Below are 27,714 nucleotides of genomic sequence, written 5' to 3'. Positions count from 1 at the left end.
CGGTCGCTGTTGTGTCTGGGAAGGAGAGAAAATGGCGGCGGAACCGAGTAAGACCGAAATCCAGACCCTTTTTAAGAGGCTTCGCGCAGTTCCAACCAACAAGGTGCGTGAACAGGGGGCGCGCGGAGTCTCTCGTTCCCCTGGGGCCTGAGGGAGGGAGAAGGACGGAGGTGGGCTGTTTTTCTGGGTTGTCGGCGTCCGGCCTTTACTCGGGGCCCCTAACCATTCGCTCATCGCCTCCTCCACCCAGGCTTGTTTCGATTGCGGCGCCAAGAATCCGAGTTGGGCCAGCATCACGTATGGCGTTTTCTTGTGCATTGACTGCTCCGGGGTGCACCGCTCCCTGGGCGTCCATCTGAGCTTCATCAGGTGGGGTCTCCGCGCGGTTGCTGTGTTTCCACCTGGCCCGCCAGGGCTGTGTGGACAAGAGAGAGTGGCGGTCTCGACTTGGACCGCTGTGAATTCGGTGTTCGGAAGCCTCCGGGCCGAGGGTCTGGTAGCCTCCTGCCGGAGGGAAACACCTGTGTGGGCCGCTTGGCACATAGGCGGTCGGTCTTCGCCTCTGGGTCAAAACTCTTTTTTTTTGACGGTCAAACTTGAGATTCTGAGCGTTAGTTTCGGGGAAAAGGAGGCATTGACCTTGTTGTTGCTGATACGTTGTTGGCCCAGTATGTCTCTAGTGAGAATGTGATCATCCCTTAGGGGAAAGCCAAATCCAGGCTTGCATGCCTGAGAATGTGACCTCCTTTCGGATCTGGGGACATAATTAGTACTCTTTGGAGTAGATGAATGAAGAGCAAAGACAGGATAGTGTGGAGGAAATGGGGTGATGGCTGATTGTTTCCTGGGTGCTTAGAGCAGCCTGAGGCCAAATGACAGGTATCGGGTGGCCAGGGAAACCCCTCTCCTGGTATCTGCTGGTGGGTGAGACGCAGCGCTTGTACACAGGTCCACAGAGTTGGATTCCAACTGGAACTGGTTCCAGCTGAGGTGTATGCAGGTCGGCGGGAATGCCAATGCGGTAAGGCTCCTTCTGCCTCTCCCACCTTCTATTCTTCTGCCCGGGTACTAACTTTGCATGACTCCCTAAGAGGTCGTCTCAGTTTCCCTGTTCAGAGGGTTCTCTGTTTTGTAACCCCACTGTATGCTATTAAAAAAAAAAAAAAAAAAACAAAAACTTCGAAACTGGTTACAGCTTCTCTTAAATGGGTTTCAAATTCCAATTAAACTGGGCAGGTGTTCTTGGGGAAAAGCCACAGGGGTTGGAGTCTTCACAGTCATTGAGTCTTATGGGCCTGTCCTGGACGAAGGATGGGGAGACTGGGAATGGCATGCTGTCCTCAGGCCGGGTGCAGTGAGGGCTGGATGTCAGTCATATCAGAGGATGGCACGCTGCAAGGTGTTTTTTGCAGGAATTCGAGGAACTTTACCTCAAAAAACTGGTGTCAATAGGATGTATCATCCTGTAAAGATGTTAATAACTCAGCTGTGGTAAGGGGATGCCTCCTACAGCCAACACGTTTCCTTCTTGAGAATCACCTGTAGCACATGCTGCTCTCTTTGTTCTCCAGACGGCTTTTTTCCGCCAACATGGATGCACGGCCAGTGATGCCAACACCAAATACAATAGCCGAGCTGCCCAGATGTACCGGGAGAAGATCCGGCAGCTGGGGAGTGCAGCCCTGGCTAGGCACGGCACTGATGTAAGTGCCTGTTCTTGGGGCTGGGGCGGGAGGGTGAGCAGGAATATTCAGAGCCCTGTGTTTCAGGGCTGCCTTCTCCTTTCTAGCTTTGGATAGACAACATGAGTAGTGCTGTTCCTAGTCACTCCCCGGAGAAGAAGGACTCTGATTTCTTCACAGAACACACTCAAGTGAGTGCCCACAGGGAATGTTTTTCCCAGTTCTTGACAGTTTATTTACCAAGGTCAAGGCCTTCTGTGATCATGGCCATAGATGCCATTTGCTTTGGTGTGATGTCTGGGACACTATGTCTGGAGTCCACTGCTCCTGCTGGGTAGGCCCAGGTGTTTTCTCCTCCATAAATGGGGGTGCAGTATAGCCCTCCTTAGAAATAGCATCCTATAAACTGGGCTGGTGGGGAAGAGGAGCAGCTTCTTGAAGGTTCAAGCGGTGTCTGGGGCCCCAAAAACGTTTTCCTGGATTCTTCTCCTATAAGAAAGGCACTGTGCTGGGGGACAGTGAAAGGACTCCCTCCTCTCCGCCCCACCCCTTTGAGGGTGCTTCTTTATTGGCACTGGGTGCTGAAGTCTGACTGCTTCAGTCCCTGTTCTCTACTCAGCTTTTCTCTGATGGTGGTCAAGTCAACCTGTCAAAACCTCAGTTTCTAAAATGGAGACGTAGCTCTCTCGAAGGGGTTATTGTGATAATTAAATGTATTTGTATATGAGGAGCCTTTAGATCTGTGCCTGCCTAGGTGATGGCAGTTAGGGGAATGGGCTCTGGCTTATTAGTGAAGGGCTTGGGGTGGGGTTGCTTGTTTCCTGCTCTCTTCCACGGTGAGTAGATCTTGTTTGAGATCACAGTTGCTACTCTCCAGTCCCTTTCCTCATGGGCTTGGAGTACGGTCTCTGGCCCACAAGGTGCTTGTAGGTCTTGGTGCTCCCTAACAGCAGGAGCGGCTCACCAAGACTTCTGTGATATGGCCTCCTTTTCAGCCCCCTTCCTGGGATGCACCAGCCACTGAGCCCTCAGGGACCCAGCAGCCAGCGTCGTCTTCAGAAAGCAGTGGCCTGGCACGTGAGTTCAGTCCAGATTCCAACCAGGTGCCCTGGTCCTAGGAAAGGAGTTGGGGTTTGTAAGGGGATATCTGGCTGTGAGAATAGGAGTAGGGTCCTCCTGTATCTTTGAGGGGGGGGCCGGGATTCATTTTAATCCTGGGAGGAAGTGGTGGCAAGCTGAGGAAAGCCACTGACTCTCGTCCCATCACTTCTTTCAAGGGGAGGTTGCAGGAAGCTAGGAACCTCATCTCTAACTCCTACCATTGCATCCACAGAGCCAGAGCATGGCCCCAACACAGACCTGCTTGGCACCTCACCCAAAGCCTCACTGGGTCAGTATGGCAGTGGGCGGGCATGGGGTGGCTGGGAAAGGGTGGACCTCAAATGTTCTTTTCAGAGCTCCTGCTGCCTGGCTGTGTGGACTGAGGCCACAGGAGACTGAGCATCCGTCTGACCTCTCTGGAGTGGGGACTGTGATTAAAATGGTGGCTGCAACACTGATTTTAGAGCCAAGCCATTTGAATTGATAAATCCGGGTGGGCTGGTATATAAGGCCTGGGGTCTGCCTCTGAGTGTGGGGCTGGGTCTAGCCAAAGTGTTGGGGAGGCCAGCATGAGACTGGACACCTATCCCTGGGCCGTGAGGCAGGACTGGCTTGTCTGGCCCATTTCCTGGGGTGGAGGGACAGCTCTGAGCTGCTGATAGCTGCAGGTGACATTGACCCTTCTCAGCCAGTCTCTCAGCCAGTCCCCCAGCCTGTCCTTTAACTCTTTTCTACATTTTCCTTAGTGTCCTTCAGCCTTGGTTCAGGGTGAACAGTCCAATTGCTGACCTCGGTTTGTTCTGTTGACTCTTGGGGGTTGGGGCTGGAATGCAGCAGAGTGACTGTCAGACTGATCCATGAGAAGGCTGGCATGGCTTGGTGAAGCAGGGCTTCATAGAGACCGCTGGGCCTAGGAGCTCTGTGGAGGCTCTGGGGTGGGCCACTTGTTAGCCACAAGTCTGTTTCTCCTCCAGAGTCCATGTGTCTGTCAGCTAAAGGGGCGCTTCCTGCCGGAGGTAACTGACAGCTGCTTGGGGACCCTGGCCCCTGCCCGCAGCTTCCTGCCTTAGGAGCTGAGCCTGGTGCTCACCATCTTGCCCCTGCCTTGCAGTCTTTGTTTTGGTTCAGGGGCTTTGAGTGTCTCTGGTGCTTCAGGTCTAGGTTTCTGTCTCACTCTGCTGGGCGTCAGCAAATACCCAGCCACGTCTGTCTTCGGCTTGGACACCGCTGGTTGGAGCTGGTGGTGGGAGCTTTGCCTTCCCTTGCCTGAATTTGTTCTTAGGGGCTCTTGCCATGAAGCTGCATGGTGTGGACTGAGCTGCTGCCTCTGAGCTGCCTTTGTCTTAGCTTATACCCACCCACTTTCTCACGCAGAACTGAAAAGCTCCATCATTGGCAAGAAGAAGCCAGCAACAGCTAAGAAAGGGGTAGGTGGGGAGAGGGGTTAGGAGCTGGGCACAGGCTACGTGGGTTCGCCCCTTGACCTTACCAGTTACTGGCTATATGACTTTGGTAAAGACACTGTGCTTCTCCGAATTGAAAATTGCTATCTTCAAGGGCTGCTGGGAGGGGCCGGTGAGATGGAGCACATCTAGTGCTTAGCGGAGTGCTTGGCACATACTTGGCCCTGTCAGCATTAACTGCCATCCTCAGGCCTGGGCTCTGCCAGGGCTGTGTGAGCCACCCACGCCCAGCTCCAGTGGAGCACTGTTGTCTTGGACATGCTGGTTGGGCTTCTATTTTTTACTCTAAACTTTAAGAAGGGCCTTTTCCTTGGGGGTGTGGCTAGAGTGCCTGAGCCTGGGAGGGATTGGAGGAGAGCGAGATTGGCAAAGCACCTTACCTGATTCTCTTCCCAGCTGGGTGCCAAGAAAGGCCTAGGGGCCCAGAAGGTGAGCAGCCAGAGCTTCAACGAGATTGAACGGCAGGCCCAGGTGGCAGAGAAGCTCCGAGAGCAGCAGGCAGCCGATGCCAAGAGGCAGGCGGAGGAGTCCATGTGAGCGTTTGCTGCCGGAGCCTCAGGCTCGTGTGGGGCTTGAGGGGTGGGTAGGTTGGGCAGGTCAGGATGGGTGGTGGGCGCTGACACCTTTGTTCTCTCTAAGGGTCGCATCCATGCGGCTGGCCTATCAGGAGCTCCAGATTGATCGTAAGAAAGAGGAAAAAAAGCTACAAAATCTGGAAGGGAAGAAGCGAGAGCAGGCAGAGAGGCTGGGCATGGGCTTGGTATCTCGAAGGTGAGGCTCAGCTACGGGTGTGGCAGGGAAGTACCATTGTTTTCTGGGAACGGTTGCGGGGCCTTCCCAGCATTTTGGGATTCTAGGCTTATTGTTTCTCTAAGTCTGAGTAGATGACTTGGCTTATTGTCTTAAAGTACCTAATATAGTGCTTGGCACAGTAGATAGGTGCTTAGTAAGTTGAATGAGTGAATAGGTGTGTGAGTGAAACACGATTGGGTGTTATTTCAGTATCTTCAGGAGACTAGGGTGGTTTTTCTTAAACGCACTTTGAATCGTGGGACGGTTTATTTTTCAAGACCTCCCTGAGAATTGCGGTGCATCTAGTGTCATTCTTAATTCCTGTCTAGAGATGCCATTTGTGCTACCTGTAATACCCTAAAATATCTCCTCACATTTCAGATGCCCTCACTGTGGGCGGAATCCTTCCTGTTTGAGAACCACTGGGTTTGCTGTGGTTTTCTCTCTTTTTCTTTTGAGACAAGTTCTTGCTCTGTTGCCTAGGCTGGAATGCAATGGTGTGATCTCGGCTCACTGCAACCTCTGTCTTCTGGTCTCAGGTGATCCTTCTGCCTCAGCCTCCTGAATAGCTGGGACGACAGCCAGGAGCCACCATACCCAGCTAATTTTTGTATTTTTTTGTAGAGGCAGGGTTTTGCCATGTTGCCCAGCCTGGTCTCGAACTCCGGGCTTAAGCAATCTGCCTGCCTTGGCCTCCCAAAGTGCTGGGATTACAGGTGTGAGCCACCATGCCTGGCTGCTATGTGTTTTTTTGTTTTTGTTTTTGAGACAAAGTCAGGCTCTGTCACCCAGGCTGGAGTGCAATGGCATGATCTCGGCTCACTGCAACCTCCACCTCCCTGGTTCAAGTGACTCTCCTACCTCAGCCTCCTGAGTAGCTAATTATAGGTGCCCACCACCACACACCTGGCTAATTTTTGTATTTTTAGTAGAGACAGGGTTTCGCCATGTTGGCCAGGCCAGTCTCGAACTCCTGACTTCAAGTGATCTGCCTGCCTCGGCCTCCCAAAATGTTGGGATTACAGGCATGAGCCACTGCACCTGGCTGAGCCAATATTTTATTTCCTTTTATTCTGTGTGCTGCTAGCATAATCCATAGTTAATCAGCAAAACTTTTTTTTTTTTTTTTAAATGAAGTCTTTGTTATCCAGGCCAGAGTTCAGTGGTGATCCTGGCTCACTGCAGCTTCTGCCTCCCAGGTTCAAGAGATACTGCTGCCTTAGCCTCCCAAGTAGCTAAGGCACATGCCACCACGCCCAGCTAGTTTTTATGTTTTAGTAGATATCGGATTTCACCATGTTGGCCAGGCTGGTCTCAAACTGCTAGCTTCAAATGATCTGCCCGTCTTGGCCTCCCATAGTGCTGGGATTACAGGTGTGAGCTACTGCCCAGCCAAAGTATAAAATTTTAACTTGAAAGGATGTTGAGACTCCTTTCTTTTCCTGCTTCAGTCACATAGGGATGACTGGGCTAAGGAATGACTGGGTTGAGGGATGACTGGCTGGGTTGAGGGGTGACTGACTGGGTTAAGGGGTGACTGGTTGGGTTAAGGATGACTAACTGGGTTGACGTATATGAACAGTTTCTCATCAGTGCAACAGAATTGTTTACTTAAACCCAGCTCACCCTATTTAAAGCCCTATTGCAAAATATTTATTTGTTGGGGTTCTTACAAAAAAAGTTATAGATATTTTTAAATGAATTTATTTAAATCAAATTAATCCATAAAGTGTCCTTGTGGAGACTGACAGAGGAGAGAGAGGCATCAAGAGTTGTACTGCCTGCCAACCCTAGACACCTTTTCTTTGAGAAACCAGACAGCAATTCTAGGTCTTAGTGCATAGGCCAGCTTTGTGCTTTGAGATGCCTTTTTTTTTTTTTTTTTGAGATGGAGTTTCGTTCTTGTTACCCAGGCTGGAGTGCAATGGCGCGATCTCGGCTCACTGCAACCTCTGCCTCCTGGGTTCAGGCAATTCTCCTGCCTCAGCTTTCCTGAGTAGCTGGGATTATAGGCACGCACCACCATCCCCAGCTAATTTTTTGTATTTTTAGTAGAGATGGGGTTTTACCATGTTGACCAGGATGGTCTTGATCTCTTGACCTCGTGATCCACCCGCCTCGGCCTCCCAAAGTGCTGAGATTACAGGCTTGAGCCACTGTGCCTGGCCTACCTTTTTTATTTTTTTAAATAATAGGATGATGAAGAACTTATCCTTTGATGTAGTCATGCTCATTTCCCTGGTTCTGGGGCATTTTTTCATTCTTTTCTTTGCTGTGTGCATCTAAGTGAAGGATGGGGTTCGTGGTGCACAAGGCAGGGAGTTGAGGACAGAGAACACTGTGATCGGGTGCACATTATTAAAATTAAAATATGGGCCGGGCATGGTGGCTGATGCCTGTAATCCTAGCACTTTGGGAGGCCAAGGCGAGTGGATTGTCTGAGCTCAGGAGTTTGAGACCAGCCTGGGCAATGCAGCCAAACCCTGTCTCTACTGAAGAAAAACACACAAAAAATTAGCTGAGTGGGGTAACGTGCACCTGTAGTCCCAGCTACTCAGGAGGCTGAAGCATGAGAACTGCTTCAGAACCTGGGAGACAGTGGTTGCAGTGAGCTGAGATCACGCCACTGGACTCCAGCCTGGGTGACAGAGTGAGAATCTATCTCAAAAAAAAAAAAAATAAGCAAATAAAATAAAATTTTAACAGGCAAACTGTTATTGGCTAGGGAGCTCCTATGTTGAATAAACAAAGCTGATTAATATAAAGAATTCTGAGGTGTGCTTCACAGGTCATCACACACAGCTTCTGGCCTTCTGCTGGGGTCTGGCCCAGCCCTGCACTTGGTTAAGGACAGAAGGCTCTGGGTGACGCTTGTGAAGGAGAACCCAGCAGCTGGGCGTTGTCTTTTGTGCGGTGATGCTAATGCTTACCCACTGGTGTCATGGGTAACGCTTACCGACTGGTCTCTGCTTTGCTGCACAGCTCTGTCTCCCACTCCGTGCTGTCTGAGATGCAGGTGATCGAGCAGGAAACCCCAGTGAGTGCAAAATCTTCTCGCTCGCAGCTGGACTTGTTTGATGATGTTGGTACTTTCGCCTCTGGACCCCCCAAGTAAGGCTGTTGTCAAGCTGTAAACTTGGCTGCTGTGTTCCTCGTCGGGCTTCTCTGAGCCCGACTCTACTGTCTCCCTAGGTACAAGGACAACCCCTTTTCCTTAGGAGAAAGCTTTGGTTCCCGCTGGGATACAGATGCTACCTGGGGCGTGGACAGGGTAGAGAAGGAGCCAGAAGTGACCGTCTCAAGCATCCGGCCTATTTCGGAAAGGTAGACCGGTCTTTTTTTTTTTTCAACAAGCTGAAGGTAGAGAAGTCTAAGGCAGCACTGTCTAGTAGAACTTTCTGTGATGGTGGAAATGTTTTGTCTATCTGTGTTCAGTATAGTAGCCACTACTGTGTGGCTGTGAGCCCTTAAAAGGTGGTTGGTGCAACTGAGGAACGGAATTTCTAATGTAATTTAATCCGTGGCTGGTGCCTGCCTCATTAGACACTGCAGCAGTCAGGGGTTTGGTGTGAGCTGTGCTTTGTCGTCACAGAGGGCCTCACAGCTCTTTTGCTTTGGGTCCGTTTCTCTGGCAGGAGGGGCCTGATTTTATGCTTCAGTCCTGACTTCCTTTCAGGGGTTTTATGTCTCCAGCCCTCTTCTTACTTATTTTTTAAAAACCCTACTCTATCTTCATCTGGGATATGTTTAGTTGACAAATTATCTGTGAGTTATCTAGTTATAAAAGGGGAACGTAAAAAGGGGACACTGGCCCAGTGTCCACAAAATCAGCACTAGATGAGAGTGACCATCTCCCTTTTCACACCAGGATGCTTTTGAGAGTAAACGGGGCACTTTGCTAGTCGTAGTTATGACGAGTAGGTATAAAGCCAAGCAGACCGACACATGCTCACTGTAGCACCAGGCAAGTTGTCACTAGGCATAGGGTAGTGGCAGTTGTGTGGGCTCTTGAATGCTGCTGAAGCTGTGGTGCTGTGGGGCAGGAGCCTAGGCTGCTGCAGACCATTTTCCACCCTGCCTAGTGCAGGTTTCAAACCTCTCTGGATCTTGGCCTCAGTGTGGAGAAGGGAGGCTCCTCAGCAGGGGAGAGGGCCCGAGTCACAGAGCCACAGACAGAATGGGACCCTGTAACCCATCTCCAAAAGGCCACTGGTACTTCCTTTGATCTCTGTCCTCTGCCTCCCTGATGGTAACGAGAGGAGCCTGAGATATTCCCCATCTTCCCTTCAGGGCCACAAACCGGAGGGAGGTGGAGAGCCGGAGCACAGGCCTCGAGTCTAGTGAGGCGCGTCAGAAATTTGCAGGAGCCAAAGCCATCTCATCTGACATGTTCTTTGGGCGGGAGGTGGATGCAGAGGTAAGTGGGGTTGTCTGCCCTGGGGCCGAGGCAGCGGGCAGAAGCATGAGCTTTCTCCCTGCTGCTGCTTTAGGCTTCATAGCACCAGGCCTGGCCTGTGTGAGTCCTTGGGTTCTCAGCCTCGAGATCCCCAGGCCTGGCCTTTTCCTTACCACAGTATGAGGCTAGGTCTCGGCTGCAGCAGCTCTCAGGCAGCAGTGCCATCAGCTCCTCAGACCTCTTTGGGGACATGGACGGAGCTCACGGAGCAGGTAGGGCCCTGGTGGGGTGGCAGGCACCAAGCGAGGCCTGGGAGCAGGGTGGGAGGGCCCTCCTGTGACTGGAAAGAGCTTCCTGCTGGGCTTGGGGGTCACCCTGCCCTTGCTTTTACAGGAAGTGTATCTCTGGGGAACGTGCTGCCTACAGCGGACATTGCCCAGTTTAAGCAGGGTGTCAAGTCTGTGGCCGGGAAGATGGCTGTGCTAGCCAATGGTGTGATGAATTCCTTGCAGGTGAGGCTGGGGTGGGACCTAATGAGGAGTGCTGGGCAGTTCACCCTTTGCCACCACATGGAGACATTACTACTGCTCAGCCCCTCTCAGCCTTAGAGCATTTTCGGCAGAGGGCAGTGGCTCATGCCTGTAATCCCAGCACCAGGAGGCTGAGATGGGTGGATCACCTGAGGTCAGGAATGCGAGACCAGACTGACAACATGGGGAAATCCCATCTCTACTAAAAATACAAAATTAGCTGGGCATGATGGCGGGCACCTGAAATCGCAGCTACTCGGGAGGCTGAGACAGGAGAATTGCTTGAACCCATAGGTGGAGGTTGCAGTGAGCCAAGATGAGACCACTGCACTCCAGCCTGGGCAACAAGAGTGAAACTCTGTCTCAAAAAAAAAAAAAGTCTAGAGAGAGGCATTTTCTTTTCTTGGAGGGCAGTTTCCTTCCTTTCAGCTTCACGCCAGGGCCAGGCCTCTCCAGGATGCTGCTGCGTCTGGCATGCTCTTCCCCAGCCATGTTACCTGTTCTGCTCTTTCTCTTCCCTTCCCAGCTTCTTTGAGGTCAGGCAGGGCTTCCCCCTTGCTGGGTGCCTGAGTGGCCCCTGCCCCAGCTGTCACTGTGGACTCCCGCCTCAACGGCTGTGCAGCCCCTGCCTCCCCAGACTTGCTGTGGGGTGCGTGCTGGGGCAGGCAGTGTGTTTGCCGGGAAGCTGCTGCAGTTTAGAGCCTCTGACTTTGTTTTGTTCTCTTCCCTCACCCCCAGGATCGCTACGGTTCCTACTGATCCGAGCTCTGTGACTCAGGCGTACGGTGGTGATGGCAGCAAGAACTCCACAGATCCCAGGCTGAGGATGCTTGCCTTGTGAAAGCTGGGGAGGATTTGTTACTTTGTGTGGTGTGTGTGGTGTAGCCTTTGAGGCCACCTGTGAGGGGAATGGTCATTACCAGCCCTTGTCCTCTGCCTGTGGACTGAGCCCCTTATTCACCCCACACACAAACCGTGTGTTCGCCTCGTCCTTCTGTCCTGCCCCCACAGCTGCTGCTCACTTGTCCTGCCACACTGGGAGAGGGGTTCCCCCAGGATGGCTTATTCTGTGTCCAGCCTTTCCACAAGTAGGGAAAACGGAAGGTAGAAGGCTTTTGTGCTGGCTCTAGGGTTCTTCTAGCTCAAGGGCTTGGGCCCCCATCCTCTGGAACTGGGGAGGCCTGGAAAGAGTTCACTGTAGATCCGTCCTCTGGGGAAGGAGGCTGCGGACTTGTTGCCGCTGCCATCAGCAGCCTCTTCTGGGTGCCAGGAGAGGGTGAGGGAGGGGAAGGACTTTTGTCTGGGCTTTACTAAGGGCTGGGAACTTTACCTGGTACCTAAAGGTTTCATTCAGGATCAGACTGGAGGCCTGAGTGGTCTCCCGTCTCACCACCACTTTCTACATTAAGCACTTGGAAGATGATTTCCAGGAGTCTCAGGGTCCTTCTGTACCATCTACTGTGGGCCACAGGACCCTCTGTGACATTGTGTCCCTTCTTCCCCTAGTTGGTGGCCATGGAGGGTCTGGTCTGCTCTGTGTCAACTCTGGATGCTGTGAGCTGATGCTAGCCAGGGAAGCAGACTGTGAGGGGCAGAGGCAGGCTCCCGGGGCGCAGCTCCTTCCGCTGCATCATTCTGGGCTTGGGGGCCTGGACAGCACCTGCCAGTGAGAGCTTGCGGGCCTCACCCTCGGGGAGCTGAGCCATGCACTGTCATTCTTGGTGCCATCTTCTGCTGCGCTGGCGGTCTCGGCCCAGCCCCCACCTTTGGGTTGTAGGTTGGGCTCCCAAGCAACACAGACCACTCTTCCCCCTTGCTCCGCCCCCAGAGGGACATGACTTTCTTTCTGGACTGTTTGTATTGAAACAAAGTGGTGTCAAAATAAAACCCCTGCAGGGCCTGGCTCCCTGTTGGTCTGAGTGAAGCAGTGTCCTCTGGATCCTGCCTCCCTGCACAGGGCTGGCCCTTGGCCTCACTCTCGGGGCTCCCACTGGTAATGGTAGGGCGTCAGTACCAAAGCTGAGGGCATTCTCTCCAGGGCCTCCTGCTTCTCTCTCCTCTGAAAGCCAAAGGCCCCTGGCTCCTTGGCTCTGTGCTGCTGTGAGGTCCAGTGCAGCCTCGACCTCACCACCCTGTGGCACGCAGAGGAAAAGAGCTGGCATTAGTTGGCCCTTTAACTCATTGGCTGGGGGCAGACAAGCAACCTCAGCAGCCCTGCCCCTTGTCACAGCAGTAGGCTTGACTGGGGATGGGTTTCAGTGGAGCTGATTTAAGGCTGGGTATGGTGGCTCACGCCTGTCACTCCAACGCTTTGGGAGGTAAGGCAAGTGGATCACTTGAGGCCAGGAATTCAAAACCAGCCTGGCCAACATAGCTAAACCCTGTTTCTACTAAAAGTACAAAAATTAGCCAGGCATGGTGGCACACGCCTGTAATCCCAGCTACTTGGGAGGCTGAAGCATGAGAGTCGGTTGAACCCGGAAGGAGGAGGTTGCAGTGAGCCCAGATCATGCCACTGCACTCCAGCCTGGGTGACAGAGTGAGACTCTCAAAAAAAAAAAAAAGTATAAGGCCGGGCACAGTGGCTCAAGCCTGTAATCCCAGCACTTTGGGAGGCTGAGGCGGGTGGATCACGAGGTCAGGAGATCGAGACCATCCTGGTCAACATGGTGAAACCCCGTCTCTACTAAAAATACAAAAAGTTAGCTGGGTATGGTGGCATGTGCCTGTGATCCCAGCTACTCAGGAGGCTGAGGCAGGAGAATTGCCTGAACCCAGGAGGCGGAGGTTGCGGTGAGCCGAGATCGCGCCATTGCACTCCAGCCTGGGTAACAAGAGTGAAACTCAGTCTCAAAAAAAAAAAAAAGTATATATGTACATACATAAACACAGACTTTAATGGGACCCTTTAAATTCATGAAGAAAAGATGTATTTGTGTGTAAACCCTTAGCTTGGCCACTCCTTTCCCTTGGGGCTTCTGAAACATCTCTGTGCCACCTGAAGAGCCCTTACGGTAGTTACAGACCACTGGGCTGGGAAGTGGATTATTAGAAAGGATGGGTAGAAGGAAACCTATGCCGCAAATCCTAAACCACGGATTTGCAGCGTGTAGGTTTGGGACTCATACAGCTTTGTAATGTGCATTGTCAATAGGTGTCACTGAGTCTGAGGACACCAGGATTTGAGAACCGTCTCTTACGGGCTGTAGATCACTGTGGGCCTAGAGAGCTCATCACACAGCCCGAGCATTTTTTTAAAAGAAAGGGTCTCATTCTGTCATTCAGGCTGGAGTGCAGTGGCATGATCACGGCTCACTGCAGCCTCAACCTCCTGGGCTCAAGTGATCCTCCCACCTCAGCCTCCCAAGTATCTGGGACTACAGGTGCAAGCTACCATGCCTGGATAATTTTTTGTTTTGTAGAGATAGTGTCTCTCTATGTTGCCCAGGGTGGGCTTGAACTCCTGGGCTCAAGCAGTTGGCCCACCTTGGCCTGCCAAAGTGCTGGGATTACAGGCAATGAGCCACCACACCCTGAAGCTTCTTAGGGGCTGGAATGTTCCTTCCTGGCCTCAGCCCTGCAGGGCTTTGGGAGGCAGTTCCTGTAATGATCCATTCTGGGTAGGGATGAGGCCAGGGCAATGGGTATGCCTAGCAGTGGTGACATGCAGCCCTGTTCTGCTTGGGCCTCTGGGTGGGTTTGGCTTTCCGGAGCCACCGCCCCGCCCCCCCCTGCCCCGCAGACCTCAATCCAAAGAAGTTGAAGACGACTTGTCCTTACCTACCTCCCATCCTGGCTGGGATGTGTCTACCCCAGGCTTGTGTCTCACAGCTGCGTGCCACTGCCCTAACCCCAAGCAGTTGCTTGGCAAGTGTTGACTGAAACTCTGGCTCAGAGGCTATGCAGTATTAACCCTTTGTGGCCACAGTCTTCAAAGTTATGGAAACCTGGCCTTGAACCCTCCGAACTTGTTTCCTAAAGGCTGTTCCAGCTGTGAGCACCTCTTCTATGGAAGGCTGCTCTTGGGAGAAGCTAGACCCCTCTGCCCATTATCTGAGGCAGGTCCCAGGCCTGAGTGGGCCACTGGCCCCTACCTCCTAGTCTTGCCAGAAAAGCACCGGAAATCCAAACTCCCCCTTTCCCTTCTCCCCCGAGTCTGGGAGTTTTAGACTCACCACGTACCAGACATGAGGGACTTTATTCGTTTCACGTTTAGCTATTAGACACAAAGGGGACTTGAAGCAGTTTTTGCAGGTGAAATTGCCTTGCCCACCCTTCTCCGTCCTACCAAGGCTAGTGGCTGTTCTCCAGCAGAAGGTCGCAGCGGCCACGTCCTCCTGGTACTTGTGTCACAGGTGTCACCCTTGATGGTGCAAGGCCCTGCGTGGCTATGTGGGTTCTCCCCTTACTGGAGTGGCTGTGAGGAGATGAACCTTATCAGGGAACCAGCAGAGGATGGCTCAGAAGAGACTGCTCTTCTTAAGAGGTTAGCAGGACTAACAGGCTACGGCTGAGTCCCCTTCCTAGTGAAAAGGTGGCTTCAGCACAGTCTGTCAGCCTGGGGCCTGAGTGGAGTTCACAGGCTGACAGGGCCAGGGAGAGCAGGCGGTTCAGCTTCCGGGCCACTGGCTGGGTTGCTCATCAGAGCCCCTCTGGCAGGTCTTGGGGCTGTTATTCGCCTTGTCAGCAGCAGAAGGCAGCACAGCAAAGTGCTGGAGAGGAGGCTGGGTGGGTGTGCCAAGGGCTGGGTGGGAGCAGGTACAGGGTGCTGCGGGCAGGACCCTTCAGACTCCTCAAGTCTCCGACTCATCTGTCTCTTCGGTGGAGCCATCACTCTCTCCATCCACTTTTCGGGAATGATGGAGGGGTCTCCAGGGGGAGCCAACCCGGGGAGGGGTCCGGGAAGGTAGGCAACTGGTCTCTGGACTGGCTGTGACTGAGTTGACCAGGCCTGGGACCTGGGCCAGCCTGAAGAAGGGAAGAAGCCTGGAGAGTCCTCCTGTCCAGAGAGCAGGACCTCCATGCTCATTCTTAAACTAGGGGAACCCCTGGGCTGCAGCCCCCAAAAGACTCAGAGGGAGGGACATCTCAGGCCTCCACACCCTACCCTGGCCGATGCAGGATGACAGGCAAGTGCTGTTGGCCCCAGATGGGGCACAGCCATGTCCGACCCACCCGGCCCCCACAAGGGGGCAGCATCTTCCCACTTGACACTTACAGCCGTTCCAGCTCCTCGTCCATGGCTGGGTCATGCATCAGATCCCCCTTGTCAGGCAAAGCTCCTAGGAGATCATTGGGAGCACAATAGTTAATCTGATGGCCCCTCAGCTAGGTGACAGATGCCACCAGGCCCCTCACCTTCACGGCTACCTGTCCTGCTGACCCTGGGAGGGCTGATCTGAAGATCTGAGGACTGCTAGAGGGGCCAAAGAACAGTGGCAGAGCAGGAAGGTCCTGGTTGCCGCTGGATACATTTATTGAATCCTAATGCCTACTTTCCCCTCCTGGGGCAGAGACCACAGCCAAGGAGACATCCCCAAACAAACGTGATCCTCTTTTAAGGCAGGTGGTGGTTGTGACCTGGTGCAACAATCAAGGTGACCCCACTTTGGAGACAGATGGTAAAAAAAAAAAAAAAAAATGCTGCCTCTGCTCCTCCAAGGTGCATCTCAGGGGCAAGAGAAGGCTGGGTCAGGACCAGAATCACCCACCTGGCATAGGCCGGTTTCCAGTTTGACCAAATCTTTTTCAGATGCCTCCTGGCACCTCTTGCACTAAGTTGTGTTGTTCAAACTACATCCGATGGGACCCTCTCATCTGGAGGGCGCCCTGGGGACTAAGGGAACAGGGCTGACCTTCTCCATGACTGGTCTCAACCAGTGTGTCTCCAGATTTCTATTTCATATGCTGGAGATACAGGTGAGGCCCGAGATCACATGCTTCTTTCTGTCTCCCATTCCACCCAGCCATCCAATGTTAGTGCTCAGTAAAAGTGGCTAAATGAGGCCAGATGCGGCTCATGCCTGAAATCCCAGCACTTTGGGAGGCTGAGGCGGGTGGATCACCTGAGGTCAGGAGTTCAAGACCAGCCTGATCAATATGGAGAAACCCCATATTTAATAAAAAATACAAAAAATTAGCTGGGAGTGGTGGTGGGCGCTTGTAATCCCAGCTACTCCGGAGGCTGAGGCAGGAGAATCACTTGAAACCAGGAGGTGGAGGTTGCAGTGAGCCAAGATCATGCCATTGCACTCCAGCCTGGGTGACAGACAAGAGCAAAACTACATCTAAAAAAAAAAAAAAGTGGTTTAATGAGAGAGAGGGAGAGTGCCTTTTTTTTTTTTTTTTTTTAAAGACAGAGTCTTGCTTTGTCACCCAGGCTGGAGTGTGATTATGGCTCACTTGGCTCACTGCAGCCTCGATCTCCCAGGCCCAAGTAATCGTCCCACCTCAACCTCCTGAGTAGCTGAGACCAGTGGTATGTGCCACCACACCCAGCTAATTTTTCTTAAGAGATGGAGTTCTCCCTATATTGCCCAGGCTGGTTGTGAACTCGGGGGCTCAAGTGATTCTCTTGCCTCACCTTCCCAAAATGCTGGGATTATGGTGGAGCCACCATGTCTGGCTATTAAGTGTCCTATTTATTTATTTATTTTTGAGACAGAGTCTCGTTCTGTTGCCCAGGCTTGAGTGCAGTGGCACAATCTTGGCTCACTGCAACCTCTACCACCTGGGTTCAGGTGATTCTTCCACCTTGGCCTCCCAAGTAGCTGGGACTGTAGCTGCCTGCCACCACGTCAGGCTAATTTTTGTATTTTTAGTAGAGACGGGGCTTCACCATATTGGCCAGGCTGCTCTCAAACTCCTGACCTTGTGATCCACCCACCTCGGCCTCCCAAAGTGCTGGGATTATAGGCATGAGCCTGGCCGTGTCCTTTTTATGTTTGTTTATTTAGAAATGGAGTTTTGCCCTTGTTGCCCAGGCTGGAGTGCGACCTCAGCTCACCACAACCTCTGCCTCCCGGGTTCAAGTGATTCTCCTGCATCAGCCTCCCAAGTAGCTGGGATTACAGACATGCGCCACCATGCCCAGCTAATTCTTTAGTAGAGACAGGGTTTCTCCATGTTGGTCAGGCTGGTCTCAAACTCCCGACCTCAGGTGATCTGCCCACCTTGACCTCCCAAAGTGCTGGGATTACAGGCATGAGCCACTGTGCCTGGCCTGTGTCCTTTTTTGAGATGGAGTTTCACACTGTCACCCAAGCTGGAGTGCAATAGCACAATCTTGGCTCACTGCAACCTCCGCCTCACAGATTCAAGCAATTCTCTTGCCTTAGCCTCCCAAGTAGCTGGTATTACAGGTGCCCACCACCAGGCCCAGCTAATTTTTTGTATTTTTAGTAGAGATGGGGTTTCACTATGTTGGCCAGGCTGGTCTGGAGCTCCTGACCTTGTGATCTGCCCGCCTCAGCCTCCCAAAGTGCTAGGATTACAGGCATGAGCCACCAGGCATGAGCCACCGCGCACGGCTGGCAGTGTCCTTTTTAAAGGCCTTTAGAAAAGGGATGAGGTTAGTCCAGGCTGTGACCCAGTTGCTAATTGGCTTTTCCTTCTTCTTCCTAGTGGCGGCTGTTGGTGGGAAGGAAGGGTGGTCTTAATTCGGAGTATGAAAGAGTGTGGGGGCAGATCCCACCCGCCTCCCTCTTACTCTTGTTTCCGGGCTCTTCTGCCCCCTTTTTTTTTCTTTTATGAGACAGAGCCTTGCTCTGTCATCCAGAGTGGGGTGCAATGGCGTGATCTCCACTCACTGCAACTGCTGCCTCCCAGGCTCAAGCAATTCTCGTGCCTCAGCTCCGGAGTAGCTGGGATTACAGGTGAGTGCCACCACACCCGGCTAATTTTTGTATTTTTAGTAGCAACGGGCTTTCACCATGTTGGCCAGGATAGTCTTGAACTCCTGACCTCAGGTGATCTGCCTGCCTCAGCCTCTCAAAGCACTGGGATTACAGGTGTGAGCGACTGCGCCTGGCCTGTCTTTTGCCTCCTTTCTAGTCCTAGTCCAGCAGGTGACCTCAGCTACCCATCTCAGTTAGTTGAGGGCTCCCCAGACGTGTGTGCCTCAAACACCAACTCAGAATAACGAGGCTGCAAGTGGCATGCAGTTCAGCCTGGTGGGGTTTGTGCTTGTGTATCCCACAGCATCCCCTGATTGACTGTATACTGTGTAAGATAAAAAATATAAAGCATCCAGCACAGTGCTTAGCCTGCTGTGGTTGGCATTTAGTGAATGTTAACTTTCCTTCCCTTGATCCCATTCCCTCAACTGGCAAGAGGAAGGGGGATGCCATGTATCTTCTTTGAGACTCAGGCACCTGGGATCCCAAGCACAGCAGGAGGAACTCTCGAGACACAAAAAAGTAACCTCTTGCTGGGCGCAATGGCTCCCAACTGTCATCCCAGCACTTTGGGAGGCCAAGGTGAGGGGATCCCTTGAACCCAGGGGTTTGAAACCAGCCTGGGCAACATGGTAAAACCCAGACTCTACAAAAACCCAAAAATTTTCCTGAATGGTTGCGTATGCCTGGAGTCCCAGCTACTAGGTAGGCTGAGGTGGGCGTATCACTTGAGCCCAGAAGGTCAGATTACACCACAGCACTCTAGCCTGGGCAACAAGGTGAGACTGTCTCAAAAACAAAAACAAAACTCCTTAAACTCTAGTAGAATGGAGGCTTGCTGGCGCTTCCCTTAGGATAGCCGTGGCTGTGGGAGGGGGAACAGGAGGGCAGGCAGAGAAGGCTCAGTGAAAAAAACAGCAGGCAGGAAAAACTACCACTGCAAGCTACCCCCATTGTTTTTCCTCCCTTTCAGATTAATCAGATTTCTTTTTTTCAGCTTGGAAAAAAGGTCTCCCGAGACACACCTCTGCCCTGTTTGTAAATGGGATTCAGGTCTCTTTGTTACATAATCTCCAGCACCACTGAGTAAACAGTCCTGTGTCTGCCCTACTGGGCAGGCCGCTCCCCAAAGCAGGGCTGGGGACTCTACGAGGAGGAGCTGGGCGCAGCGCCTTTGCTTTGGGGAGGCAGCTTCATGCTGGGGCAGGGCCACAGGCACGAAGGCTGTCTCTTACCACGGGAATGTGTCAGAGCTGTGTTTTGTCATGCGTGTTCCCGCTCCCTGGGACTGGGTCTGGCCCTGGGAAGTCAAGGCTGAGATGGTGATGCCCCTTCCCCGTGGAGCCATGCAGCCAACAGAGACCAGCTGCTCCGTGTGCTGTGTGGTAGGAGAGGCTGACCGCTGCTGGCTCTGGCTTACCGAGGGCTTGGTTGATTCCATGGTGCTTGGAGAGAGCCATGAGGAATCCGTAGAAGGTCAGTCTCTGGACGTTGCTTAGGACCTCTTTGACAAGGGCTGGGGGTGGGCAGCTAAGAAGGAGAGATGCCAGATTCAGAGACTAGCCAGGCTCAGGGCCACCTCTGCATCCACACTTCCAGGCTCACGAGGATACCCGCAGCCAAGCTAGGGACCTGCCTTGGGAGCCCCAAGGTCCTGAGGGATCAGGCCTTTACTGTGGTCAGGAGGGACCGTCGTTCACTAACGGATGCTTTCACCCGCATGGCAGGAGTGGTGGTAACTCGGGGAAACGTCTACAGGAAACCAAACCCACTGCTCGGTCCCTAAGGGAACACACCGGGCACATTACCCATCTCCCTGTGCAGGAAAGTTTTATGCAAGGAGGGCTCTCTCCTGCTCTCTAAATTGTTAAGGCCAGTCTGTCACTCAGTAAACTGGTCATCTACACTGGTCTTGCACAAGTGAAAGCAGTCCTTTTGAAGTGGGCCACTTGGGAGCCTTTCAGTCAACAACTGATTGGGGGCAAATGGCACGGCTGCATTATGAGTGGCAAGGGCCCTCCAGGCCCTGGGCTGGGCACAGCATCTTGCAGAGCTCTGTTCCGCTGCAGCAGTCTGAGGTTCCTGGGGCTGGGGGCCGCGTGCCCACTCCTCACCTGTACTTGTGCCGGTCACACAGGTTTTCCAGACACTGGCAGAACAGCGATGCCTCCACACCCTCCAGCATGCCGGCCTCGCCCAAGGCAGGTCGCTGGCGGTGCTGCCCGCTGGACGTGGGCACGATCACTGTATTGGGATTCTTGCCCGACAGCAGGTCCTGATAGATGGTGGCCACACTGTCCAGAAATTCTGGAACCACGGGGGTGGGGGACAGCTCAGGCAGGGAGGACACGTTCTGTCCCTTCTCTGTGTCCTCCCCTCTCTGCCAGCTCCGTCCCACAGCAGCCTCAGGGCTCAGGGCACGGTGTGCTGAGAGCAGAAGTCCTCAAGCTTGTTTGACAGCACATTGATGAGAGATGACACTAACCTGTGTTTTAGCTCAAATGTCCCATCCTCTGCTTAGTGCTTCCTAGACCAGGTGAGACCCACCACTGCACTTTCATAGCACTTAGCCAGGGGGGAGTTTTCTGTGTCATCATGTGTCTAATCTGTCTCCTTGCTGGAATGCACAAAGGCAGGGTCACGCCTTGTGGGCCTCTCCTGGCCTAGCACTGTGCTTGGCACCTATTACGGCCATAAATATTTTCTGGAGGAGTGAACTTGTGTGTGCTCCCGCTGGTAAGCCCCATCGTGTGCGGGCACCTGCCTCTCTACCTCAAGAAAGTGTGTTAGAATAGCAGCAAGGAACAGAGAAAGCCACAAGCTGCTGATGAACCAGGCATCTGAAATGGTTTTCACATTCTGTAGTTGAGCCATTGTTAGAACTGCTGACTTATGGCCCAGCTCATCTCTAACACACACTGCTGTGCAGTGTCAGTGATGCCCCCGGCCCAGTGTGCTGGCTGTCCCATCCCTCTGGGAGCACTCCAAGAAGAGGGCTGGGAAGGCAGTGAGGGGAAGATGTTCTCCCAGACATGGCTGCTCCTTCTCTAGGGCCCAAGAGCTTTGGAGAAATGGGAAATGACGGGCGCTGCTGGGAGCAGGTGTCGACACCCCAGGCTCCAGCCCCTGACTGCACAGCCCTTGGGCTGCCATCAAGTAAACAGAATGTGGGGTCCAAGTGGGGCCAGGGCTGACTGGGGCCACCAGTTGGCAGGAAGGCCACCCCAGCCTTCTGTTTACTGAAAGAGCCCATTTCAAACAAGTTTGTTCATGAACACAGTCAGCAGTTTGTAAACCAGCATTCTATTTGATGTATCTGTGTGTGAGCTGGTGTATACTAATATTTGTCTATATTTATTCCGATCCCAGAGAAGACCTAAGGGTGCAGGTGGTGTGAATTGGGGAGCAGGGTGGGAGTGTGACGAAGGACTGGTGTGTACTTTTTTAAAGCTGTGGGGTGGAGGAGAATGTGCACCCAAATGCATGATCGACTGCCAAGGGAGAGACCCTTGAAGGCAGTAAAACAGCAGCGAGGCTGAGAACCCCGGCTTTGGAGTCAGCCTTCAGGTCTGGTCTCTACCGCTCACGAGCCGCATGACTTTGGCTACCTACTTCTGTAAGCTTATCTCTGAAAGGACGGTCTCTCAAGGTTGTTGTCAAGATTAAAGTCAGCACTGCGCCTGGGACGTAGTTTTCAGTAAGCAGTGAATGCTGTGGATGCAGTGGATGTTGTTAATGTCATTATCACTTAAACTGAATTGTTGTGTTGCTGACTGAAAGCACTGTGGTTTTCAGTGTCTTCGGGAGGCTGAGGAAGTCAGCTCTGCTGACTGAATCTTGCTTGTGACCACCACTGAACGCTAGACATCCTGTTAGCGACCTGCAGTGAAGCACACCCCCGAGGGCAGTGGGGAAGAGAAACGTGTGTGCCAGGCACACAGATGGGGAGGGCAGCAGGGCGGGTCAGGGAGACATGGTCCTATGTGGAGCCACATGGGGCCTGGAGAACTCTCACCTGAGTAGTAAAACTGGATCTGGAAGGCAAAAAGGAAATCTGAGAAAGACATCAAGCAGTCCATGGCGTCGTCCATGAGCACAATCCTGAAGGGGAAAGAGAGAATCTGAGAGAATGCGGTGGTGGGGGGGCGGTTTAAGGAGGGGAGGGAGAGAGGGGGAGGAAGGAAAAAGTGACGGGGGAGAGAGGGCAAGCTGTTCCTGCCCCCACCCGCACCCACCCCCGTCCCCAGTCTCCGCGGGGCAGTAGGACATTTAGGAGAAGGCTTCCAAAAGCATGCTCCTCCCACTCACCTCACTGCGCCATCAATTGGACTCTACCACCTAACTGAACCGACCACACTGTACCCAGAGCAGGCACCCGGTTCAGTCTCTGCGGCACCAGCTAGCAAATCGCGCATGGTGGGGGTGGGGGGAGGCGGCGGCGAGGAGAGGGTGCAGTTGTAATGCAGCCAAGGTTTCTTTTCATATACTTAAGCAGTAAATCCTTTCATTCTGCCGTGAGGACCATTTAGTTCAGAATAAATACAGCTGATCAGAAAAGGCAAAAAGAACAGCCAAGGGGTTTAAAGGGTCTTGGCAAGTGGTACTGAGATTTAGTAAGCTACCAAAGGGCCAGAACAGCGACAGACACCTCCACACTGGGACACAGATGGCAGACAAGGGGAGAGAGCAAAGAGTTACTGGGGAATCTGTGCTTGAGAGGGTCAAAACCACACTCATCTTGTGCTGCCACAGCGGCCCTGCCCCTCCTCGCTGTCCACCTTAACAGGCTGCCCACCCATGGTTTCCCTGTCTCTAGTCCCTCCCACTGAGGACCCGCCTTACAGGAAGAAAGCCATCTGACTTGGAAAGGGATCAGACCAAGGCCAAGCTCATCCTCTGCTCAGGTCCAGAAAGGAGCCCTTGTTGGGCTCCACTACATGCCGGGCAGGTACCAATCGCTGGCTGGGGTGGAGTTGGCCCCCAGCCTCTTTCTGATCAGGCCCTTTTGGCTTTATCTTTACTGTTTTTTTAAAATTGTTTTCGGCCGGATGCAGTGGCTCACGCCTGTAATCCCAGCACTTTTGGAGGCCGAAGCAGGCAGATCATGAGGTCAGAAGTTGAGCACATCCTGGATAACATGGTGAAACCCCACCTCTACTACAAATACAAAAATTAGCCGGTGTGGTGGTGTGTGCCTGTAATCCCAGCTATTCAGAAGGCTAAGGCAGGAGAATCACTTGAACTCGGGAGGCGGAGGCTACAGTGAGCCGAGATCACGCCACTGCACTCCAGCCTGGGCAACAGAACGAGACCCTGTCAAAAAAAATGGTTTTTTTTTTTTGGCTCTCTTTCTGGTATTTTTCTAAATCTCTCTCTACTTCCCTGAGTCAGAGGTTCCCCAGACTGGCAACTGGATCAGCTTCAGAGAAAGCCAGGATTGCTCACTGCTGGGGAGGGGGCTTCAAAGAGACTGCGATACTGTGGTGCCACTCCTCTTGCCTGTGAGCTGGCTGAAGACAGTGGTTCCTGCCTAGTCTTTATTGTGGTACCATTTCCTGAGCCTACCTCATGGCAGGCTGTTAAGGTCTTACATTTTATCTTGCAACAATCCTACAGGTGGGTCGTCTTATTTCCATTCTACACGTGAAGAGTCTGAGGCTCAGAGAGATCAACCTGCCGAAGTCGCACACACAGCTGGGGTGCCTGCTCGACGCTAAAGGCCAGGCACCTTCCAGGAGGCCACAGTGCCTCTTTGAAAATGAAGATACACAGCAGAAACACTAACATTTTATCTCCTAGTTTCTGTGGCTAATTTATTTTCTTTCTTGTTACCTACATGTTAGGTACCTCTTGGGGAGAAAGACTGCTGCCTCCACTAACCAGAATTCAACACTAAAATTCCAGCTGGAAAAAATTCAAGGCTGAGGGTGGGAAGAAGCAATGCCACTGAGGGCCACCAGAGAGTGCCCTGGTTCCTCCATCAGTAGTTCCTGGACTAAGAGAAGTGCCAAAGGCCAAGTGCTTACCCCACCTCTTATAACTCAAGGAAAACCCAGGCGGGCAAAACAGCTGCCTTCCCATCTGGAGGGCAGAATCTGTTTTGACATCTGGATTGGGGGAGCAGGGATATGGCAGAGAGTGGGCAGCTAGAGAGGACCAGGGTTAGCAAAGACACCCAAATCGCAGAGGAAGAGCAAGCTCTCCCAGGAGTGCCCAGGGAGCGATGACCACCAGCTTCTCAAAGCTTTTCCTTCACAGGCTCAGCAGGGCAGGCAAAAGCTCTGCAGATGAGAAGCCACTGACTTTCCCTTCTTGCCCTGCTCTCAGGACAGCTGAGAACCCCAATAGTCTAAAGTTAATTATGACAGAACAGCACGGGACTGCGAATATCCCCAGCAGGAAACCACCAGGGAAGCCCAAGCCTTTCCCCATGTTCCCTGGCTTCTCAGTTTATCATCAATCGACGCAGCACTCTTGCTCCTATAGCAGTAACTTGAGATTTTCAGTTATTTATCTCCACTTGTTTATATTGTGATATAATGAAACACCATAAAAGGCACCCTTTAAAAGTGTACAATTCAGGTCTTTTGTTTTTTGAGACAGAGTCTCACCCTGTTGCCCAGGCTGGAGTGCAGTGGTGTGATCTCACTCACTGCAACTTCCACCTCCCGGGTTCAAGTGATTCTCCTGCCTCAGCCTCCTGAGTAGCTGGGACTACAGGTGTGCGCCACCATGCCCAGCTAATTTTTGTATTTTTAGTGAGACAGAGTTTCACCATGTTGGTCAGGCTGGTCTCAAACTCCTGACCTTGTGATCCACCCACCTCGGCCTCCCAAAGTGCTAGGATTACAGGCGTGAGCCACCGCGCCTGGCCACCAGTTTTTTTTAGTTTACTCACAAAGTAGTGCCACCATCATCACTGTCTAATTGCAGAAATTACCTCCCTTTGCAATTCTCACCAACAGGCCTTCCCCGGAGCCAGGACCTGCCTCCCAGCCTCTGTGGAGGCCTTAATGCTGAGTGCTATGAACACCTTCCTCTTTCAGCCACAGATGGGACTAGAAGCTGCAAACAGGGCACACCCTTCCAGCCTCAGAACGGATCTGCAGCTCTCTGCTAGGGGCTGTCTTGACCTTGAACATCAGCAGTCCCTTTGGAGACAGGCCATTGTGGGAGAGGGAGTGTACATTGTGGGAGGGTAGGGGTGTCTGTCAGAGCAGGGCAGCCCTGCGGGTGCCTTGTTATATGCGTAGCAATAGAGGCAGGGACCTTTTTTTTTTTTTTTTTTTGAGTCTTGCTCTGTTGCCTAGGCTGGAGTGCAGTGGTACGATCTCAACTCACTGCAACCTCTGCCTCCCAGGTTCAAGTGATTCTCCTGCCTCAGCCTCCCGAGCAGGTGGGATTACAGGTGCCTGCCAGCACGTCTGGCTAGTTTATGTATTTTTAGTGGAGACGGGTTTCACCGTGTTGGCTAGGCTGGTCTCGAACTCCTGACGTCAAGTGATCCACCATAGAGGCAGGTACCTTTCTTGAGTACTCTACCTCATGGCAGGGTATTAAGTCATTTGACTACATTAATTAAATTTTATCCAACAACAGTCCTATAGGTGGGTCTTAATGTTATTTCTATTCTACAGGTGAAGAGTCTGAGGCTCAGAGACTGGGGGGCTGAAACGTATGCCTGGCAGAAGGGAGCAGGGGCAAGTGAAGGGCAGCAGACAGAGGTGGCTTTCTGAGGGACATGCGGCTGGATTCCAGCAGCATGTGTATGAAGGACTAAGGGGGCTGGGTGTGGTGGCTTACAGCTGTAATCCCAGCACTTTGGGAGGCCGAGGCGGGTGGCTCACAAGGTCAGGAGTTAGAGACCAGCCTGACCAACACGGTGAAACCCTACCTCAATCTTTGTAAAAATACAAAAATTAGCTGGGCGTGGTGGCAGGTGCCTGTAATCCCAGCTGCTTGGGAGGCTGAGGCAGGAGAATAGCTTGAATCGGGAGGTGGAGGTTTCGGTGAGTCGAGATCACGCCATTGCACTCCAGCCTGGGCAACAAGAGTGAAACTCCATCTCAAAGAAAAAAAATAAAGGACTGAGGGATTTTTCTTGACTGCAAGCAGTGAGACTGGCTGCCTTTTAAAAAGTCAACTGGATCTGAGCTTGTGTTAGCAGCAGCACCAGCTATGACTCTCCTCAACCAGAAACCTGGGCCATGCTAGACATCCTGGAAACTCCCCACTCCCCTGCCCCAAGCCAATCAACCAGTCACCAAGTCCTGTCAATGCTATTGCTGAAATTTCTCTTGAGGCCGTGCGCCGTGGCTCACGCCTGTAATCCCAGCACTTTGGGAGGCTGAGGCGGGTGGATCACGAGGTCAAGAGATCGAGACCATCCTGGTCAATATGGTGAAACCCTATCTCTACTAAAAATACAAAAAATTAGCTGGGCATGGTGGTGCGTGCCTGTGATCCCAGCTACTCAGGAGGCTGAGGCAGGAGAATTGCCTGAACCCAGGAGGCGGAGGTTGTGGTGAGCCGAGATCATGCCATTGCACTCCAGCCTGGGTAACAAGCGTGAAACTCCGTCTCAAAAAAAAAAAAAAAAATTTCTCTTGAATCCATCTGCTTCTTTCCATGTCCACAGCTGCCAGCCTACCCGCAGCCTCCCTCCCTCTTTCTTGATGATGGCATGACTTCCTACCCAGTTTCCCTGCAGCTACTCTTGCCTTCTTCTAATTCAGTATCCATGCTGTGGTCAGAATGACTTTCCTAAAATGTGAATGTGACCTTTTTTTTTTTGAAATGCAGTTTCGCTGTTGTTACCCAGGCTGGAGTGCAATGGCACGATCTCGGCTCACCGCAACCTCTGCCTCCTGGGTTCAAGCAATTCTGCCTCAGCCTTCCGAGTAGCTGGGACTACAGGCGCCCACCACCATGCCCAGCGAATTTTTGTATTTTTAGTAGAGACGGGGTTTCACCTTGTTGACCAGGATGGTCTCTATCTCTTGACCTCGTGAACCACCCGCCTCAGCCTCCCAAAGTGCAGGGATTATGGGCGTGAGCCACCGCGCCCTGCCAAATGTGACCATTTTACTATTGTGTTGAAAACCCTTCAGAGGCTGGGCGCAGTGGCTCACGCCTGTCATCCCAGCTACTCAAGAGGCTGAGGCTGGAGAATCATTTGAACCTGGGAGGTGGCTATGTCAGTGAGCCAGGATTGTGCCACTGCACCCCAGTCTGGGTGACAGAGCGAGACTCCGTGTAAAACAAACCAACAAACCCCTTCAGGTCTTCCCCTAGGACACGGTTCCTGATTTGGATCTGGTCTGTGAGCCTGCTCCATCTGCCCCCTGCCTCCCTTGACTCCTCCACTGCATTCTGGCCACACCCGTCCTTCTGTCCTTCTAAAACTCTCCTTCCTCATGCCCTCCGGACAAGTCTGTCCCTCTACCCATAATGCTCCCTGCCCTCCATGCCTCCTCCTCACCTACCGATATCTCCGTATTCTTCAGGCTGAAGCCTCCATAGCACCTCTCGGGGGAGATGGAATAGGACAGCCCCTAACCTGGACTAGAATCGGCCCCTGCTACTGGCTTCTGCGGCTCTCAGCAACCTCCTCACACTGTTGGCTTTGTCCTGGGAACATAAGACCTACCGAGTGACACCTCTGTCTCCCTGCTTGTGGCTTGACTCTAGCATGGTGCCTGGCACATAGTAGGCAGTCAGTGTCTGTTGAATGAAGAAATGCACGAACAAATGAATGAGAGAAGCACTGTCCCATTTTCCTCCTGCCAGCTGACACCTGGAGTAATTTCTTAATCCCTGTCATAAAGATACTTAGTGAGAATCTTTATGGAGAAT

At 52.6% G+C, this 27,714-nt stretch overlaps 2 protein-coding genes across 12 annotated transcripts in view; one reads left to right on the top strand and one right to left on the bottom strand.

Annotated features, from left to right (window-relative positions):
* Positions 1-5: 5 nt before the first annotated feature.
* ARFGAP2 (ARF GTPase activating protein 2) lies at positions 6-11,888 on the top strand. Of its 2 annotated transcripts, XM_009008041.3 has the most exons (17): positions 6-103; positions 251-369; positions 949-1,021; positions 1,572-1,703; positions 1,790-1,873; positions 2,678-2,759; positions 3,016-3,072; positions 3,758-3,799; positions 4,158-4,210; positions 4,643-4,779; positions 4,886-5,017; positions 8,021-8,149; positions 8,231-8,362; positions 9,329-9,455; positions 9,613-9,706; positions 9,828-9,946; positions 10,703-11,888. In XM_009008041.3, exons 1-17 carry the CDS (start codon positions 32-34, stop codon positions 10,721-10,723), a joined length of 1,605 nt encoding a protein of 534 aa, XP_009006289.2. In that variant the 5' UTR covers positions 6-31; the 3' UTR covers positions 10,724-11,888. The 2 variants fall into 2 exon arrangements, with proteins under 2 accessions (XP_009006289.2, XP_002755270.3); XM_002755224.7 differs by lacking the exon at positions 3,758-3,799.
* A 33-nt stretch (positions 11,889-11,921) lies between these two features.
* The window catches only part of CSTPP1 (centriolar satellite-associated tubulin polyglutamylase complex regulator 1), a 224,398-nt gene continuing 208,605 nt past the window's right edge, over positions 11,922-27,714 (bottom strand). For 4 of the 10 annotated variants that reach the window (XM_035262612.3, XM_078340989.1, XM_078340990.1 and 1 more), the window contains 5 exons: positions 21,875-21,960; positions 19,974-20,166; positions 19,280-19,389; positions 15,183-15,246; positions 14,144-14,932 (listed from right to left, as the gene is read on the bottom strand). In XM_035262612.3, coding sequence (XP_035118503.1) covers positions 14,758-14,932; positions 15,183-15,246; positions 19,280-19,389; positions 19,974-20,166; positions 21,875-21,960 — 628 coding nt within the window. In that variant the 3' untranslated portion in view covers positions 14,144-14,757. Of the gene's footprint in view, positions 12,097-14,143; positions 14,964-15,182; positions 15,247-19,279; positions 19,390-19,973; positions 20,167-21,874; positions 21,961-27,714 lie in introns of those variants that run through there. The other 6 variants (XM_035262614.3, XM_078340991.1, XM_078340992.1 and 3 more) reach the window with 3 other exon arrangements.

Source organism: Callithrix jacchus, chromosome 10, assembly GCF_049354715.1.
Source record: "Callithrix jacchus isolate 240 chromosome 10, calJac240_pri, whole genome shotgun sequence".
NCBI classification, from domain to species: Eukaryota; Metazoa; Chordata; class Mammalia; order Primates; family Cebidae; genus Callithrix; species Callithrix jacchus.
The sequence above is the reverse complement of the archived record's forward strand: the minus strand, read 5'-3'. Positions and strand labels throughout refer to the sequence as shown.